Below are 16,756 nucleotides of genomic sequence, written 5' to 3'. Positions count from 1 at the left end.
AATCAAACCCATCCCATGGCCGCCAAGAGTCAAGGAGCTAGAAGAGGAGGAAGAGCTCTTGCCTCTCATGGTGCAGCTGCTATCTGCTTTGCAGGGGAAGAAGGAGGTAGATCTGTCTCCCAGCACACTCTCTCTCACCTCTCTCATCACGCAGTACATTACAAAGCAACCCACCACTACCGCCATCAATGCCACCGTCACCCTTCATGGGATGACTCGCAGCAAGGAGCTTATTGACTCTTACTACAAGCTGGGCATGGGGATCAGCTACCCGAACGTGCTTCTCCTACGTGACCTCTGGACCATGCATGACCTCGAGCGATGTTTGATCTGTCCTGATGAGATCGCTGAGGGAGAACCAAGCATTAGTATCATTGACAATGATGACTTTACCAACGACACGTTGACAGGAGGGGGTACTGCACACCGCTGTAACTGGATGTTTCTGCAGCGTCTAGAACGTCTTGTACCGGATTATGAGGCTAACATCCAGGATGAGCAAACACGCATCACAGACGCAAAGACTGTGTCACAGGCACTAACTGAGAAGGCATCTGAGATGCAGGTAGTTAAGCCGTATAGGACGATAAAACGTGGGGAGCCTCCCATCCGGCCAAAGCCCACTATGTTCTCATCAAGTACAAAGCATCAGTGCAAGCGGAGCGTTTTTCATGCCCTTGCTCGTGTGGACATGGATGGTGACCACCCTGATGCAGCTGAGCAGGCTATCCCTTCATACAATGGGTTTTATGCTGGTTTAAATGCGGAGCAAGGGAAGAGCAAGGCTTATTTTCATATGTCCTACAATCAACCGCCCAACAAGTCAGTTGTGAATGACATAATGGACAAGCTTTCTATCATCATTGCCACCAAGCACATGCCTTTCGCCTTCTTAGTGGGAGATCATCCCGTGTACGTCCTCATTACCCTGCTCAAGGCCGAGAACCTAAAGAAATACCATGACATTGTGCCCTTTCTAGGTCCCTTCCATACACAGTGTGTGATGATGAGTGCTATATACAAGCGCTACAACAGGAGTGAGTTAGGAGATGTACTCGTGGCAGCAGGAGTTATTGCCGAGGGCTCCGTTGATCGTGCGCTGAAAGGCAAGCATTACAAAAGGGGGCTGCGTTGCTTGAGGCTTATGTATGAGGCGCTCATGAGTCAGCTGGTGCAGGAGAGGCTCGTGCCCTGCCTGGCTGATGAGACGAGGGAGAACCTCGAGTTTCTGAGAGATACTAGTCTTTCCCAAGAATCCCGTGCTGCTGCTCATGCAGCACTGGAGGAGGATGCTGACCTGGACAGCCTTATCACTAACTTATTCATCCATGTGGAGGCCAGTGACATGGCAGACTACTGGAGGGACTTCCTGTCCATGACAGATGCACTAATGCAGAATGTCCACGCAGTCCATATCTGTAACTGGGACGAGTACGTCAGCTCTCTGCGCGCCATGCTGCCATGGATGGTAGCATACGACAACAATAGGTACGGGAGGTGGCTATCTGACTTCTGGGCAATGCTGACAAATCTCCCTGCTGATCAGGTCACCTTCCTTCGTACTGACTTCGCTCAGTCCATCACAGGCAACCCCTACTCCAACATGGCCTGGGACATGTGGATCGAATGCACCATGAACAAGGGCAGCAAAATGAAGTCTGGCTGGCTCTCCATCCTCAAGAATGAGAAGCAGCTGCTGGTGCACTCCAGAAATGTGAACAATGTAGCCCAGATCCGGGCGGCTCATAATGCCCTGGCCAACCGAAAAAAAGCCAAGAGGAAGCACATTGAATGTGGCCCAAAACGAATGCGAGAAGATGAGCAGTGCGTGCAGGACCTGGTAGCCTGCATACATGAGTTTGACTCCTTTCCATTCGACCCATCCTCACCCACACTCCGCACCCTACAGTCAGCCATGCCTGCCTCTAATGAGCTCGTTGTGGACTTCAATTCTGCCCATGCTGCAGGGGAGGAAAAGTTGACCAGCTTCTTGCAGGAGCGGGTATTCTGTAAGAATACCTCCCTTCATGCACCTGTCCCTCTGAGTAAACGCTTGACATTTGCCAAGATGCCAGACACGGAGAAGCCCAGGGAGGAACTCAAAACGAGAGCTGCTGAAATGGAGCAGAATGCTCTCAAGGCAGTGATCAACCTGGTTGAGGTCAGTCATCTTGTGGACCTCACTGAGTTGCTGGAACATCGTGTTGTTGAGGAGTGTGTGGCTTTATTCAACTCCAACGGAACATACAGGAAGACACAGAAGAGTAAGCTCATCCAGAAACTCTCTCTGCAATCTGTATATCTGCAGGAACCCTACACCGCTCTCATCGACATGGGCATGATTTGGAGGATGGCAACTCCATCAGCAGAGGATCGACGGACGCAACATGGCACCCCATACAAGTGGTCAGACTATGTCCACAAGGTGTCTTCCATCATCCTTGCCCGCCATGGTGATGCTGAACGTATCTTCTGTGTGAATGACCCATATGACACACCATACTCTACTAAAGATGACGAGCGAGACCTGCGGGTACAGGGTAAGGCACATATACCCAACACCTACATGAAATTGAATGACCCCTTCCCTTCTGCCCAAGCATTCAAAACACTTCTATGTAGCGTCAGCAACAAGGGACGGATGTAAAAGCTGATATGCACCTACCTGACAGACCTTGCAGAGAGTGTTGATGCAGAGATTGTCTACTCTGTTGGCTCCCACTGCACCAATTTGTCAACCCAGCAACCAATGGAGAGCTACAGCTTTGACCAGTCTGAGGCTGATACTGTCCTCTTTTCTGCTTACGCAGTTCTGCGTGAATCAGGCTACAGTGGCCCTGTTGTCATTGATACCGCTGATACCGATGCCTATGTCGCGGCAGCAGTCATCTCGCAGCAGCTGCCCGGAAAGCTCTGTATCAAGAGGAAGAAGGAGACTATCTTATGTCATGGCCTGGTTAATGACGAGATGGCAGACTGTATTGTGCAGCTGCACTGTATGACAGGCTGTGATGCCAACTCAGGCTTCTATGGCAAGGGTAAGAAGTTGGTGTATGACCGGGTGGCGAAGAGCCCTGTGGCTCGACGGCAGCTCTCGCTGTGTGGAGATAGCCTTGACCTTGAGGAGGAGGTGCTAGAGGAGCTCTTCCAGTTCACACGACATGTCATCTATGGCGACGAAAAGAGTAGCACCATGGCTGAGGCCCGTGCAGAAAAGTGGAAGACACTGAAAAACAAATCATTTATCCGTCTCCCTCCAGATGCAGACAGCCTACGCCAACAGTGCCTCCGAGCAAACTACTTGGCATATCTTGTGCGTCATCCCTCCAAGAAACACCACCCCTCGCCACTCGGACATGGCTGGGAGCTGGTGGGTGGTCGCTGTCGCCCTGTCCGCCACACGCAACCTGCTCTCCCGACACATCTACCTGCACCAGGGCCAGCTGAAGAGAGTGAGGAAGATGAGAGCCAGGAGGGGAATGAGGAGCGAGATGATGATGTACAAAGGCGGGGAGATTCATCGGAATCTGATGATTCAGATTCTCGTGAAGCAGAATGCTCTGATTCGGACTAATCATATAATTAAAGGTCATATTGATTAATTACTTCATTTGAAAACTGTTCAAGTCACAGCTATTACAAATAGCTTATTTTGAAGTGTAATGAGTTTACTTGTCATGCAATCATCAATTACTTTACTGCAAGATATCCTTATGGAGGTAGTTTCTTTAACATGTTTAAGTACAAAAGTTGCATTTTCGCTCTACTGGATGGTGGCCATCTTGGATTTCTGGGTCAAAATAATGTCATAACGTCAAACTAATGTCAGATTCGGAATCCTCGTGGTCAAATTACCCAAAAAAGTGTCTTTGTACGTGATTCTAGGTGTTCTGGTTCAAAACTTAATTTTTCAAGATAGTGCCGGCGGTCATCTTGGATTCGGGCCTCTGGCGAAAAATGCCGGGATTTTTGGGAGGGACATAGAGGCTATTTTTGTAATAAAATGTCAATAGAAGTCAAATCAATCGTCAAACCTTACTAGCCAGAAAATGGTCACGGAATTGAAGTTTTGGACCTAACTAGTCAGGGTGGTTGAGGAGAATCAGAAGGTATTTATTTGGTATAAAGTAACAGGGCTGGAGTTTGATTTGTATCAGTATCGGTGAAAACAGAGGAAGGATAAGGAAATAACTTGGCAAGCCAAAGAGAGAATGAGAAGCACGTGGATGGGAATATTTTACACGAGCAAATACCACCCATCGCTTCGCTGGTGGGAATAGTAAGGAAAAGGAGAGAGAAAAGAGGAGAGAAAGAGAGAGGTTCCATTTGTTTATTACTTGGCAGCAATTATTTTTTTGGACGAGTATGTTGATCACTCCCGGTGTGTGTGTGTGTGTGTGTGTGTGTGTGTGTGTGTGTGTGTGTGTGTGTGTGTGTGTGTGTGTGTGTGTGTGTGTTCGCTCATTTATACTTGCCTACAGGTCAAATTTTTAAACGGAGCATCACGAAGCTTCACCAAATGGTAGAGTTGGAGGTCCGACAGAATCCTATTAATTTTTTTAGGTCAAAAGGTCAAGATAGGCCAAAGGTCAACAACCTTTTCAAATTTCTAAAACCCTCAATTTTTGTGCAATTGACTGGAAATTTGAATAGGATTTGCATATCGGCGAACTGAATTCAACCACCTACTAATTTTGAGCTCAACATAGGCCAAAAGGTCAAGATAGGCCAAAGGTCAACCACTTTTCTTCAAATTTCTAAAATCCTCAATTTTCATCTGATTGACTTGAAATTTAAAAAGGATTTGCATATCAGCTAACTGCATTCAACCACCAACTATTTTTTTTCAGTAAACATCGGCCAAAAGATCAATATAGGCCAAAGGTCAACAACCTTTTCAAATTTCTAAAATCCTCAATTTTCATTTGAATGACTTGAAATTTGAATATGATTCTCATATCGGCGAACTGAATTCAACCACCCTCTATATTTGAGGTCCACATCGGCCAAAGACCAACCAATTTTTTCAAATTTCTAAAATCGCCAATTTTCATCCGGTTAACTTAAACTTTGAAGACGATTTTCACATCAGGTCACTGAATTCAACCACCAATTATTTTTCAGGTCGAAAGGATGCTCTACTGAGTGCCATTCTACTTTGTTCTGTTTTGCCAAGTGTCGCTCCGTGAGTGATTTTTCATTTGTCATGTCGGTCTGTCTTTTTTGTTTGTCCGGCGATATCTCAGCCATCCTTTGAGCTCGGAAGCTGAAATTTGGGCACAATAGCGAGCAAGTGCTTTGGCATAAATGATATTTGTGATTTATTAATGAATCGATTAGTTATTTAATTATTATCCATTAATTAAGTACTTATTTATTTCCTTACTCATCTGGGCAATATCTCAGGCACCTTTTGACCTGGGAAACTGATATTTGGACATGACAATGACCAAGTGATTTGACTATAAAGGGTATTTTTGATTTATCGATTCGCGAATTAATCGATGAATCATTAATTGATTAATCAATCAATGGATTAATTATTTTTTCTAATTAATTAATTGTTCAATTAATTTTCAAAAATTGAGATTCAGATGAAACACTGGTTTCGGTATGCTATTAGCCAATTGATTAAGAAATTAATTATTTTACCATTATTATTTATTTATTTTAATTATTAATTACTTATTTATTTTCTTTCTCACCTTTTTCACCCATCTCAGACACCTTTTGATCTGGAAAGCTGATACTTGGACAGGACAGTGACCAAGTGATTTGGCTAAATGGAGGATTTTTGATTTATTGATGAGCTAATTAATCGATTAATTATTTATTGATTAATCAATTCATCGATTATTTATTTTTTCCCTGATTAATTCATTATTGAATTAATTTTCAAAAACAGATTTGGATGAAACGCTGGTTTAGCTATACCATTAGTCAATTGGAAACTAGAGATAAGAAATTAATTATTTTACCATTATTATTTATTTATTTTAATTTTGCAATTAATCAATTTATCAATCAATAATTATTGCACACCGCTCCCTCCCAATTCTGTCTTTATGTGCTGAAGGTGGCCCAGCAATGTCCCGCGCTGGAGGTTATGTTGTTTATTTATTTTGCATGGATGAGACGAAGGGGATCTTATGCGATTGCGCGTCGTCAGTCTGTCAGTCAGTTCTTCCGTAAACACTTGAAACTTCTTCCCCGAAACGCTGATGGGATTGTGACCAAATTTGGCACAAATGATATTTCTTGTGTTGTGACCAAAGTTTGTTCACGGCATTAAAATAAATCGGGGTCTCAGGGGTCGACCAGGGGTCAAAGTGGATCCAGGTTTGACCACCAAAATAGGATTTAGCTTTTTCCTCTGAAACTACACACTATTTCGATGAAAATTTGCAACAATCTTCATCATCCGTGATGCACCAAAGTTTGTTCACGGCATAACAAAAAAGCTCTGCCTGTTTGGGGGTCTACGGGGTGTCAAAATGGGTCCAGGTTTGACCACCCCCAAAATAAATATTTGCTTTCTTCTCTGAAACTACACAGACGATCTCGATGAAACTTCACCACAACCTTCACCACCCGTGTTGTACCAAAGTTTGTTTGCGGCCTTAAAAAAAATCTGCCCTTGTGCTGGTCTACGGAGGGGTTGCCCCCCAAAATAGGTATTTGCTTTCTTCTTAGAAGCTGCATATGCAATTCTGATGAAACTTGACCACAACCTTTATCACCCATGTTGTACCAAAGTCTGTTCCTGGCATTTACAAAATCGGGGTCTAAGGTGGTCTATGGGGGGGATTACCCCTCAAAATAGGTATTTGCTTTTTTCTCAGAACATACACACACAATTTTGATGAAACGTCACCACAACCGTCATCATCCGTGATGTGCCACTGTTTGTTCAAGGTATTGGATGGAAAAATTGGGGGTCTGAGGAGGTGCACGGGGTGGGGAGAGGGGGGGTGGAGGGGCTTCCCCCCAAAATAGGTATTTTTTAGTGTTTGTTTAAAGTCTTAAATTATGTTAGTAGGATTCCACATGCTGCCCTGTCTTCTAGCAACCACTGAAATTGGTTTAAAATACCATTAGTCAGTGCAGTATACTGTTTGTTCCACCAGGTGAGCACCAGGGGTATTGCCCCTGTGTTTAGTGTATTTGTTTAACCTGTACGACTTGTAATTTTAGCCCCACGGACATCCTTGGACGTTTGAACCACACAAAGTGTAAGGTTTGTGGGATGTTTTCATTACTGAGCTTTTCCTTTAGTAAGAACGCTGATGAGTCACAAGTCATTCCACAATACACCAGACAACAACATCACAATCCATCCTTGCACCACTACGCAGTCGTAGTCTTCAGACGCACCGGAGCTGAACCCGAAGACGCGTTTGGGATATGCGACGGATGTTGGAAAGTATCAGCATATCTGTTTGAAAGTTAGTTCATTCTGATGTACGAGAGGAGTGGCACCAATATGGCCGGACACAATTGGGAGTATGACCGTGACACGCACCTGGGAAGCATGTTCGCTGACCTCGGTGGCGATGTCTCCTCCAGAGTTGCCAAAGCCAATGACGAGCACGTTCTTGCCGGCATATGCTGAGGGTTTCTTGTAATCTTTGCTGTGGATTATTTTACCCTTAAAATTTTCAATGCCTGCACAGGGAAAAGGCAAAGTGTAAAATGCTTGGCAAGAAGTGAAAGTGACAATGGCGTTCCTCCAAAAAGGAAAACACGAAACGTAAGCAATTTTCATTTTCGACACAAATTCAAGACAACGTTAAGCTCAGTATAAAGAAGCAAACATTTCTGAAGTCCTTACCTGTAATAATTGACGGACTTGTTTGCAAAGTACCTTTACCAGGCCGGAGATTTGACACTCGCAATGTCTCCACCAGCTTTACAACACAACTTGTACCCTGAACACTTCTTACATTTTCTTTACTTTATACCGGTAGTTGCAACTATCTTGTGTCGACTCATTAAACTTGGTGACATCTTAATGAATGAGCAATTCATTCCATAGCAAATCGTAGGTACCAGGAAAATGATTACACAACGTCACCAAGTCGTTCATAAGGAATTTGTGATGGAGAAGTGGAGTACCAGGAAACGAGTCCATGGGCATGTTGGGGTTGTAGTTGTGACCGGAACACACCATGACAGCATCGAACACCATGTCGTTCTTTATTCCATTTTCATCCACAGTGGTGACGTTCCACTGGCCAGAACTCTGGAAATCCTCTGTCTTTGTGACCGCCTCAACCTTCGTCTGCAGATGACAAACACATGGAAACATCAAAATGGCGTTAGTATCTACCAGCCACATTGCCAAGAGAAATCCTTTCCGTTATTATAAGATCTAACGTCAACTAAACAGCACACATCCCTGATTATAACTCGATGGTATTCATAGAATACTTACCCTGCACTGTCAACTTGTGTGAGCCAACTCTTGTTTTTGAACATTTTTTTCCCTTGATCCAATATGGCTGCCAGAGCACGTGAGCGATGACATCATAAATTTATATTCTCTAATATAATTGTTGCATAGATCACGCTCAATACATTTCAAACTGATCAGACTAAGCGTTGTTCCTGTCTAATTATGACGTCGTAATTATGGCACCAATGACGTCATCATTAACAACACCTATTCTCCATATGGAGTTCTTTACAATGACCCATGTTTCAATTTTTCCCATGCAGTGGTTTTGGAGATATGGAGGTGCAACATTTTTCGATTTTTCCAAGATGGCGCCTGTACCACATGACCTATGACGTCATCATTATCATTAAAATATTCGAAAGGAAGAGGCGCTCCTATGGTGAAAATTACGTGTCCATCAGACCAACAGTTGCTGAAATTTTTAAAATGATGATCGGATAAGTGTTGTACTTGTTGAATTATGATGTCATAACGAAGGAACCAATGACATCATCATTAACGTATCTTATGCCCTATGGGGAGTAGTTGACAATGAGCCAGGTCTCAATTTTTTCCATGGAGTGGTTTCAGGGATATACAGGTGTGAAGTTTTTCCAAGATGGCGCATGTACCAGGTGACCAATGACGTTATAATAATCATTGAAATATTCTCCATGAGGAGGCGCTCCTCTGGTGAATATTTCATGTCAATCGGACCAACGGTTGTCGAGAAAATGAATTTTTAAAATGCAGACATGTGCGGCACACAGCACACGTACGTACGCACCTGAATGCTTAAGCCCGCTTTTCGCTTCGCGAGCGCAGGGTAATAAAGTGTTTATCATGAAGTGCCGGGAGCTGATCCTTGGATTCAAACCAAACATTGTTCTATCATTGTGTGAATATCATCCTTGGCATCGGCCATTTCATCCGATATTGTGGAATGAAGTTGATGAATTTCTCAACACAAGCTATCACATCTCAGTGTTCTTTAGGATGTTGGTCTAGAGTAGACATTAAGCAGGTTATTGTAAGGCTCTTTTTATTTCACTTTCTTTGGATAAAGGTCTTTATGAGCACATATTGCTGTCTGCACTAATATATATATATATATATATATATATATATATATATATATATATATATATATATATATATATATATATATATACATATATATATATATATATATATATTGTTGCGGATATGAGGACTGTATTTTTTTTTGATTGTGTTGTATTGTATTGGAAATTGTTATGAATTATTGCTTGAGTCTGGCCCCTCCTACCTCCAGTGTTGTGTAAAGGTCAAAGGGCGTCCCGGTAGTTAATTCCATAAAAGCACACATTGAAGGACACGATAAAAACCCTTGTTCAGTAGTTTATATCCTTATTATGTGTTTTAGATTAAGGCCTTGTCTTCCATTAAAATGACACTCCATTGCACCAAGTGAAAAAGATAGATTCCCTTCATCCTTCATTCCCATTCCCAAAACCTCCATTTCCCCTTTCGTAATGGCCAAGCCTCAATTTGGCAATTACATCCCCTCCAAAGCCGCCATTGGCCACGAGGCAGGGTCGGGGAAGAAAGGCGTGCCCGCCCGTCGTCATCAAGGGCGGAGCCAGAGGGTCGCACGACCAACCAGGGCCGAGGTGAGCACACCGATGGGCGTGTCCTGAAGGCCGGCGGCTTAATCGCCGGAGGCGTTATAAAAGCGCGCGCGCAAGAGTGACCAGGGCTGAGCTGCGTGGTGAGGTCCATGAAAAGAGCTGAGTCGTCAGAGGAAAGCTGCGGAGTTGTAAGGTCCAAGAGAGAGCTGCGTAGAGAGGTCCATGACAAAGAGAGGTCCGTAACAAGAGTGGCGGTTGCCTCCACAGCAGCTTGAGCCACCGAAACTGCATCTACAGCAGCTCGAGCCACCGAAACTGCAGCCACAGCAGCGTGGGGCCTGGACGGCAGTTTGGAGCAGGGCCGCGAAGGAACGGCGGCTGCCCAACGAGCCGATCGTGCTGCAGGACCAGTTGGACCTCCCTATCCCGCCAGCCATCCACCTGCCATCCCTATCATCATTCCCTGTGTAAGTGTGTTCGTAGTCTGTCTTTTGTCTTGTCCCTGGGAATAAGTTAAGCCTGTTAGGTAAGCTAGTAATTTTCACTGTGTCACCTGCTTTTTCATGTCCCCTACACCAAACCGTGACTGCTCCCTTTTGCTTGTGTGTGTAAATAATAAATCCCGTTACTCTTCTGTACGTCTTCTTCTTCCTCTTTGCATTCAGTCACTTTAGAGTTTTCCATATTGAATATCTGTGGCGCGATACGGCCAACGTTCGAGTGAATCGGGTGAATCGGGGAAACTGTTAGGTCGCGGGGCCTCCGCTCGGCAAACATACCATCCTTAACCGCGAACCGTAACAATATATATATATATATATATATTGTTGCGGATATGAGGATTGCATTTTTTTGATTGTGTGTATTGTATTGTGGTAAATTGCTGTGTAACATTGTTGATTATGGCCCCTCCTGCCTCCGGAGTTGTGTAAAGGTAAAAAGGGCGTCCCGGTAGTTAATTCCATGAAACACCACATTGAAGGACACGATAAAACCCTTGTTCAGTAGTTTATATCCTTATTATGTGTTTTAGAGTAAGGCCTTGTCTTCCATTAACATGACACTCCATTGCACCGAGCAAAAGAGATAGATTCCCTTCATTCCCATTCCCAAAAACCTCCATTTCCCCTTTCGTAATGGCCAAGCCTCAATTTGGCAATTACATCCCCTCCAAAGCCGCCATTGACCACAAGGCAGGGTTGGGGAAGAAAGGTGGGTCTCCACCTCGTCATAGAGGGGAGGAGTAAGTCGGCCCCGCTCATCCAACCCAGAACGAGGGGTTTGGCTTGAGAGGGCGGAGAGAGAATGCTTGGGGGAGGTTTGCAAAGGGTGAAGGGCGGGGCCTATATAACCCGCCGCGGGACGCTCCCCAAGCAGAAGAGAGATGAGTCCAAGAGACAAGCAGATGAGTCCAAGAGATGAGCTGAAAGGCTGAGCTGAGCTGCATGGTGAGGTGGAAAGGAAAAAGCTGGGTCGTCAGAGCAGGGCTGAGTTGTGAGGTCCAAAAGCAGAAGATCATCCAGGGAAGCACAAAGCCTGCTATTCGTCACCTTGCTCGCCAGCAGCAGCGACTACAGCAGCAACAAGACTCGACAGCTGTTTGGGGCCTGGACGGCAGTTTGGAGCAGGGCCGCGAAGGGACGGCGGCTGCCGAACGCGCCGATTCGTGCTGCCGAACAAATTGGACTTTCCTCTCCTTCCAGCCAATTCCTATCATCATTCCCCGTGTGAGTCGTCTTTGTTTGTTCTGTCCTGGGTAGGTAACTAAGTCTGTATAAGCTAGTAATTTGCACTGTGTTACCTGTTTTTTTCATGTCCGCTATAAATACCCGTGACTGCTCTTTTTGCTTATGTGTGTGTAAATAATAATAAACCCCGTTACTCTTCTGTACGTCTTCTTCTTCTTCCTCTTTGCATTCGTCGTCTTAGTCTTTTCCATATTGAGTAGCTGTGGCGCGATACGGCCAACGTCTGGGTGAATCTTGTTTAGTCGGAAAAAAAAACTGTTCGGCCGCCGGCGCCTCCGCTCGGCAAACAACATCCTTAACCGCGGACCGTAACAATTGGTGTCAGAAGTGTCGGATTCGGACCTGAAGCGTTTAACGCGCTCAAAATTACAAAGTACCGAAATTGCTTTTGTTTTATAAAACCCGAATTTTGAAATCGCGCCATGGCTGGTCAAGGCGACGGGATGCCGGTGGGAGAGATAGACGGGGTAGAATCGACCCAGGACCTCGGGGAAATGTATGTGGATGAAAGAGAGGAGGAGAACATTGGCAATGAGGTTGAGGGGGTATCAGGCGCACAAAATGGCGTTCTCGCGCACGAGGTTTCAAGCGCGCAAAATGGCGTCCTCGCGCACGTGGGTGTAGCGGCACCAAATTTTGCCGTACCCGCGACCGTAGCAGCGCCACCGGTGGATTTGAACCTTTTTATGATGCAAATGAAGGCCCTTATGGAAAAGAATAGTGAAAAAATGGAAAACAGAATGATGGGGGCCCTTATGGGACAACCGGGGAACCGGATGGATGCTCAGAGTGAGCAAATGGGGGCAATGAGGGACGAAGCGAGGGCTGATAGTGAGCGATTGGGGGGCGAAATGGGGGGGGGAAATGGGAGAAATGGGGGGAAAAATGGGAGAAATGGGGGAACGGCTAGAAGCTAAATTTGAGGGGTTAGACAACGGAATAAAAGAGGTAAAGAATGGGTTGAGGGGGTTAGAAGATAGGATGGAAGACAAATTGCGGGAGATAGGGGAGCAATCCGCCCGAGAAATTAAACAAATGGGAGAGCAGATAGAGGAGGTGAAAATCGGGGTAGAAACCAAATTGGATGCTCAGAGGGATGAATTGGGACAGATGAGGGTGGCATCTACAAAAGAGAGGGAGGAGATGAAGGAGGAGATACGACGAGGTGTAAGTGAGGAGGTCTCGGGGGTACACGAGGAGGTAAAGCGAGGTGAAAAGCGTATGGAGAAAGAAGTGAGGAATAATACGGCGAGGTTACAAGGGGGAATAGAGGGTCTGACGAGGGGAGTAGAACAGCTGACAGTGGGACAAAAGGAACTAGTGGACCAAGTGGAAAAGAACACTGCAATAATCGAAGGGTTAAAGGCGACACAAAAAGAAATTAAAAATGACTTAATAGCGACACAGAGGCAATGTCAGATGGTACGTGAGGGACTGACAATGAGGTTGGACGAGGTGACAGAGGTAATGGAGACGAAGGACCGGTAGGTGAGGACGCACATAGAAACGGTCAAAATAGCCTTAGAGGACGAACTTGAGGAGACGCACCGGGAAATAAAAGAGGTGAAGCAAAAATTAGAGTAAGTGGAAGAAGAGGTGAGTGAAATTAAAAAGGGACGGACAGAAACTAAGAGAGAAATACAGGAGGAGGTGATGGAATATGTACAAGGTCGGTGCTCAACTCATAATGGTGTGCTCACTAACCAAATAAAGAGTTTGCAGGTGGCGAAGGAGGTGCGGAGACGAGGTGCCAAGGTGAGTGGCGATATACGTGGAAATGTATATGATGTGAGGAAAGCTTCAGTCGGCTTGGGGGTTGATTTGGATCCGGGTGTTCGTGAGAAGCCGTTGGTGAAGTGTGCGACAGGTACGGTGTGCGAAGGAGGAGGTGTGCGAGAATGTCCGACTCTGGGGTGTGTGAGGAAAAAGTGCACGCCAAAGAGTGAGTGTGCTGTCGAGAGTGAGTCGGTCGTAGCGCGTGTGCGAGGGAGCACATGGAAGCGCGTAGTGAGGAGTGTTACAGAGGATGTAACAAGAAATGTACACCTGTGGTGAGTGTTACGGAGGAAGTAACGGGAGAGTGTGCGCAAGAGGATGCGCGAGAAAGGTGTGTAACGGACGGGTGCATGGGGAAAGAGTGCGCTGTCAAGAGTAAGGGAGAATGCACGCCTGTGGTGAGTGTTACAGAGGATGTAACGGGAGAGTGTGCGCAAGAGTGTGCGCGAGAAAGGTGTGTAACGGACAGGTGCATGAGGAAAGAGTGCGCTGTCGAGAGTAAGGGTGAGTGCGCTGTCAAGAGTGGTGGTGAAAGTAGTGAGAGTGACACGGAGCGTGAGTTGGTTGTGACAGGTGAGAGAGGATGTACACCTGGAATGGAAGGATGCACACCTGGAAGGGTAGAGCGCGTGTGGGAATGCACACTGGAATTGGTCGTCAGGCACGTGGTTGGGTGTGCGAGTGAGAGCACACCTGTGATTGTCACAGAGGAGGTGACCGAGAAGGGGGCGCGAAGAAGTGTGATGGTGAGGTGTGCGAACGACGAGTGTGTGCCAAGGTGTTCGGTGGTCAGGTGTGTGACCAAGTCTGTGAGCGAAAGAACGAGTGCAATAACGAAGTATGCGGGGTGTACGGGCGGCGGTGGAGCATCGAGCTCAGTGAGGGTGAAAGGGGTAGCGTATGCATGTAAGCATGCAGGTGGGGCATCGACGGTAACCGGGGTAGCGGTTAGAACGACATTTAGCCGAATCGGGCCCTCGGTGCGCGTCGGGCAGCTTCGCGTGCCGCGAGGACCAGCGGGGATCCGAACCACGGCGGGTTCAAAAGGACCGCCGTACGTGATCCACGCTGGGCCGCGTTTGGAACGGCGCGTCCGTGCTCCGCTAGGCGGAACGGGCAGCCCGATAGGAAGGGTCGTCATGGCGACCCCTTTTTGTTGAGGCGTTCCGGCAGGTCGAGATCGGGCCATGGGATGGCTCCGTGCCGAGGTGGTGCGTGGGATCTCGGCCCGGGTAAACCTCCTTCCCTGCACCGAGTGTCGGACGCATCCAGCCGCCGGCACCAAACAACCCGCATTCATTGCTCGGCTTTACGAAGCCGGGCTGTGGAAGTGAATTGGCGCACCGAGAGGCACTAGTAAGTAGACTGTAATGATGAGGATAGTGGTCTGGACCCGAAATTAGAAAAACAAAATTTGATGATTGGCAAAGGATTGGCAGAGTGATGATGGGTAATGGTACAGTGATTGGCAGATGATTGGCAAATTTTTGATTTGTTGGATTTGAACGAGCAAAATTTATCGTAAGAGCTGCCCCATGTGATGGGATGGCCAATCCACCATCCCTCACAGCGGGGGGGCAAAGGAGCACTAGTCTTATGGGGTTGATGGCAGTCAAAACTGGCCTGGGAGGGTTAGGATCTATCGTTTGTAGGGACCTAGAAGATGACCTTAGGTGACGTTAAGATTAGGTAGTGACAATGACACCTGTAGTGGGGACGCAGGTAGTTTAGAGTGGATGATAATGACGAGGGAGCGCAATAGTTTAAAGGGACGACTGGGAAGCGCGAGTTTCAGATGGGAGTAGGTAGATGAGATGATGCCGTGTGTATGGTTAAAAGGTGTGATTGCACAGGTGTGCAACTGGACAGGTGTATGGAGCAGTGTATGAGGGAGTAGTGGTGATTGCGTGTTGTGCTGACCAAATGGTCCAGGAAGAGGAGGAGGGTGCAGGTGGCACCAGGTGAGATTGCACAGGTGTGCAACAACAGGTGAATGGAATAAATGGTCTGGAATATATGGAGTATTGGAATGGATGGTCGTGGAGTGAGTATGGTGGAAACTATGGAGTGGAGTGGATGGTGCGAAGGTGTGAATGGGGGAAGGATGGACCCCCATCACGAATACCCGGGGTGGGTAGTGTAAGTGTTAGGTAGAGGGTATAGGTAAATTGTGGTTGGATATTGGCATCTGTGGTGCGGGTGACAGAATGGTATTTGGATGGGTGCATTAATATTGTGGAAATGGCTGGGCGTGTAGCCTGTTAGTGTGTGTAGTTGGTTTGGGCACTCCACCACTGTGAGGATGTCGGCCAGGTGAGGCCGCAGGTGGGCTCTGGGAGCCAGTAGTTGTTGTGGATGGGGCCCGAGGATCCGGAGGACGGACCCGGGTAGCCCAGTGCCAGAGGGCACCGAGGGGTGACAGAGCCAGGAGGGGCCTTCCCCAGTTAGTTAGGTTAGGGTGAGGAGCTAGGTAAGCTCGGGTGGCAACTGCAGTGGTGGAGGTGTGCAGGTCGGTAGACCTGCTGGGAGAGCTACACGCCCCAGCCCAGAAATTGTGCAAGGGCACCGGGAAATGAATCGGGGGAGTGAGACCCAAAATTTGAGAAGCACCACAGTTTGGTCAATGGGAATTGGTTTTTAGAACCCATAGTGTAAGTTGGCCAATGGATTGGCAGGGAAAGACCCCGGGTAGTGTAAAGTGTGTTAATGTCATTTAGAAAGTAGTTAGGATGAAAATCTCCTTGCACCATCTGCATCCACTCACCTGAGGTGACAGGTACTCCACAACATGCCAAGTTGTTTTGATTATTTTTTGATGCAAATGTTTGGAATGTGAGACGCATCATGACGTGGGTGTGACATTGTGCTTTGTTGTTCCATCTCTTCCTCCTTATGAGGATTGATGACGAATTGGGTGATGGCAAATTTTGGTTAGAGGGATTGTGGTGACGAATTTGGTATAGAAGAAATATGGGGAAGACGTGACGATAGCGACGGATTGGTAAATGTGTAGATTTTTGTAGATATGGGGTAAGGGCAAGGGTAGTGTAGGTGACAGGGGGGGGGGGGGGGGGTGACGTATGGTAGGGACGAGTTTTCTCACTTCGCTCTCCGTACGCATTTCGCCTTGCATTGCCTTTGTTGATGAGTACCCTTGTGACCTTGCCCCTCGCTCATCTGTCTTC

The 16,756-nt window shown here is 46.7% G+C and overlaps 1 protein-coding gene across 11 annotated transcripts in view; it reads right to left on the bottom strand.

The window, feature by feature from the left end:
- The window catches only part of LOC137428021 (flavin-containing monooxygenase 5-like), a 126,761-nt gene that overhangs the window by 30,511 nt on the left and 79,494 nt on the right, over nt 1–16,756 (bottom strand). For all 11 annotated transcript variants that reach the window (XM_078777510.1, XM_068117934.2, XM_078777513.1 and 8 more), the window contains 2 exons: nt 8,116–8,281; nt 7,523–7,665 (listed from right to left, as the gene is read on the bottom strand). In XM_078777510.1, coding sequence (XP_078633636.1) covers nt 7,523–7,665; nt 8,116–8,281 — 309 coding nt within the window. The remainder of the gene's footprint in view (nt 1–7,522; nt 7,666–8,115; nt 8,282–16,756) is intronic.

This window comes from Myxine glutinosa, chromosome 5, assembly GCF_964187855.1.
Source record: "Myxine glutinosa chromosome 5, kmMyxGlut1.1, whole genome shotgun sequence".
Taxonomy (NCBI): domain Eukaryota; kingdom Metazoa; phylum Chordata; class Myxini; order Myxiniformes; family Myxinidae; genus Myxine; species Myxine glutinosa.
Note: the sequence above shows the minus strand (reverse complement) of the source record. Positions and strands in the feature narration are given on the sequence as shown.